The 3,238-nt window shown below is 40.6% G+C and overlaps 1 protein-coding gene across 1 annotated transcript; it reads left to right on the top strand.

Moving 5' to 3' along the window:
- The first annotated feature begins 260 nt into the window (after positions 1-260).
- LOC126176071 (uncharacterized) lies at positions 261-3,016 on the top strand. The gene is made up of 3 exons (XM_049923205.1): positions 261-474; positions 673-807; positions 1,213-3,016. Exons 2-3 carry the CDS (start codon positions 686-688, stop codon positions 3,014-3,016), a joined length of 1,926 nt encoding a protein of 641 aa, XP_049779162.1. The 5' UTR covers positions 261-474; positions 673-685.
- Positions 3,017-3,238: the final 222 nt, after the last annotated feature.

Below are 3,238 nucleotides of genomic sequence, written 5' to 3'. Positions count from 1 at the left end.
AAAGTGCTACAACCATGATGCAATCCTTCCCTTTCCTATCCTAATTCTTGTCACATAGTGAAAATCATTTTTTTTGCTAACATTATTTATGTTCATGGGTTATACATTTTTTTTTTTTGTTTCGCTGAACTGCAGTGCGAGTACACTTATGTCACTTGTCGATATGATTTTTGCCATTATGTTTATTTACCGTAAAATGGGGCGACTTTGTGACTGGTGGGGTGACTTTGTGACAAGGGATCGAGTTTTCGTATTTTAAATCTCGCGCCGCGACCGCTCGTCTCAGGAAAGAGCTGAACCACGCATTTCGTTTGTCAGACATGCCACGCCACGTAGCGGCAGCAGGGTGAAGCTTCTGCACACGCATAGTTCCTTCCGACGCCGTTGCTTAGAAACGCTGTTATTTACGTTTTCGTAAAACGAGGGAAACTTTATATTGTGAAAACGTTTATGTTAAGGACGCAACTAAAACAGGTATGTACATTTGTTTGTTAATATGTTGGTCAAATTATTGTAGAATATCGATTAAATCAAGCCATGTTTGTTGAACATATGAGACAAAAACTGAAATGCACGCACTTTGTGTGGCGACTTTGTGACACCCCAACTTGTCACAAAGTCACCCCACCATGGTTTTAGGTTATATTTTATCACGTTTTCTTGTCTTTCAAGCACTGAAAAGAAGATGAGGTCTTATAAAAGGAAGTTGGGTGCAAGAGCCTATAGAAATTACTCTCCAGAGACGTTAGATAAAGCCGTTAAATTGGTTTTAACAAAGAAAATGACCCTGCGAGCAGCATCTGAAAAGTTAGTGGCAGTTCTTTAATTTTTCATACACTGTCACACAGGAAGTAAACGTTTTATTGGATACTGTAAGGCTAAAATAGACGTTTAGATGACCATCTGTTTGGCGTTTTTAAGCAAATTCTTCTGCTTGAATAGGGAGCAAAATACAGCTATGTACACCAGGAAGTTATCTACATTCCTTTATTTTGTTACAAACTTTACTGTCATAAAACGGGTTTTTACACCAATTTGCAACTTCTGGCATTTGTAAAGGAAGCATTTATGCAAATTTTAAACCTACCTTCGTAAAATTCTGATATTTTTGGCATTTTTTCTATTAAACATCTTTTAAAAGGTATGGTATTTTTTTCTGAATTATACCATACTGGTATATATGTTTTATACGTTCTTTTTCTCTGCTTTTAGGTTCAATATTCATCGAAACACATTGTGGAACAAAACCAAAGAGATAAAACGTTCGACCACCTCAAACTCAGAGACAGTCAAACCTAAAAGACAGCATGGGGGTCAACCTATTTTTACAAAAGAAGAAGAGGATACATTCGTTGCTCATTCCATTGCAATGACATCTTATGGTTTCCCAATGACATTACTTGATTTGCGCTGTGTCGTCAAATCATATCTAGATCGAACCGGAAGAAAAGTTCCCGTGTTTGGAAATGGAAACTTTCCTGGGAGAGAGTGGGCCATGTCATTTATGAAGCGGCATAAGTATGTTCTCTCCGAACGTGTCGCCAAAAATATCACATATGCAAGAGCTGCGACTGATACAGAAGTGATTGACTCATATTTTGAGCATTTAGAGAAGGAGTTAGAGGGTATTTCGCCAGAAAAAATTTGGAATTACGACGAAACGAACGTCCAGGACGATCCCGGAAGCAAAAAAGTGTTGGTCAGAAGAGGAGCAAAATATCCAGAGTGGATACAAAATTGTTCCAAAGCGTGTACTTCGATTATGGTCTGTGGGAACGCCGCAGGACAGTTGGCTCCACTATACGTAAATTACAAGGCCGAGAACATGTGGTCGACCTGGACCGAAAATGGACCTGAAGGAGCCTGCTACAATCGTACTAAATCTGGATGGTTTGATCACCAAGTGTTTGAGGACTGGTTCATCAATCTTATGCTCCCCATACTGAAACAACAAGATGGCCAAAAAGTTCTTATTGGCGATAATTTGAGTTCGCATATTAACCTAGAGGTTATTCGACTCTGCGAAAAGTATGGGATAAAATTTATCGCACTCCCACCAAATGCGACACATCTACTGCAACCGCTAGATGTTGCCATATTCAGAGTTCTAAAACTGATTTGGCGTGAAATTTTGTCAGATTGGAAGCAATCGACATCTGGTAGCCAGTGCACATCAGTTCCAAAAGATGAACTGCCTGGTCTGTTAAAGAAAATGATGGACAAGCTGCAGGAGAACATCATAAAAAATCTCCAGTCAGGATTTAGGAAGACTGGGATTTTTCCGCTTAACAAAATGGAAGTCCTCCAAAGACTCCCGAAGGCCGTCTTGGAAGAGAGCCTACAGTCCTTATCAGGAGTGGTTGGTGAGATCTTCATAGAAGAACTGCAGAAGAAGAGAGAAGAGGTTACAGGATGCCGGGCCCCCAAGAGAAGGAGAAGGCTCACTGTTCCAGCAGGCAGAAGTATCTCCAGTGCCGAAATCGAAGCCAGTAGGGCGGAACAGCCGAAAGGGAAGAACACAAAAGCCAGCACTTCCTCCAGACCCAGCGGATCCAAGGAAAAGGCTGTACTGGCAGGTGAGATGACTGAAGAAAGCTCTTCAGATGAAGACAACAGCAGAGAGAGGAACTGGACGGATGAAGATCCCAGTGACCCCGACGTGCTGGATGAATCTTTCAGCTGTTTGGAGGATTCAGAATCTGAAATGTCTCCCACAAAAGTGATTCCAAATGATAAAGACGTCTTGGGAATCGACAGCATGGCTCCTGAAAAAAACGTTTTCAAAGTGGATGATTTTGTAGTGGTGAACTTTGAAGGGAAACTTTTTCCAGGAAGGGTGACTGAAGAAAAACAAGAGGGCTACATTGTCAGCGTTATGGAGAGGACCAAGATGTTCTGGAAGTGGCCTACTAAAGAAGATGCTATTCTGTACTCCAAAGAAGAAGTTTTGTACACTATCGATCCCCCAAGACCGGTAGGAAAGCGAGGGTTCTTTGAGGTGAAAAATCTAGATTAGGGAGCTCCTTTTTCATCACTTGTAAAAATGATGTAGCTCTACCAAAGCATCAAACACATGTACATTGATTAAATATACTTTTTGATTGGTCAAAATTGTGACATTATTTTTTTCCCATACTTTGTAACCCAAAAACAATGTTGTCATAAAGTCACCCCACAGGGTGGGGTGACTTTGTGACAGAGTTTTCCCTTTATATAGTCGTTCATAAAAAAGATACAA

This window comes from Schistocerca cancellata, chromosome 3 (genome assembly GCF_023864275.1).
Source record: "Schistocerca cancellata isolate TAMUIC-IGC-003103 chromosome 3, iqSchCanc2.1, whole genome shotgun sequence".
Classification (NCBI taxonomy): domain Eukaryota; kingdom Metazoa; phylum Arthropoda; class Insecta; order Orthoptera; family Acrididae; genus Schistocerca; species Schistocerca cancellata.
The sequence above is the reverse complement of the archived record's forward strand: the minus strand, read 5'-3'. Positions and strand labels throughout refer to the sequence as shown.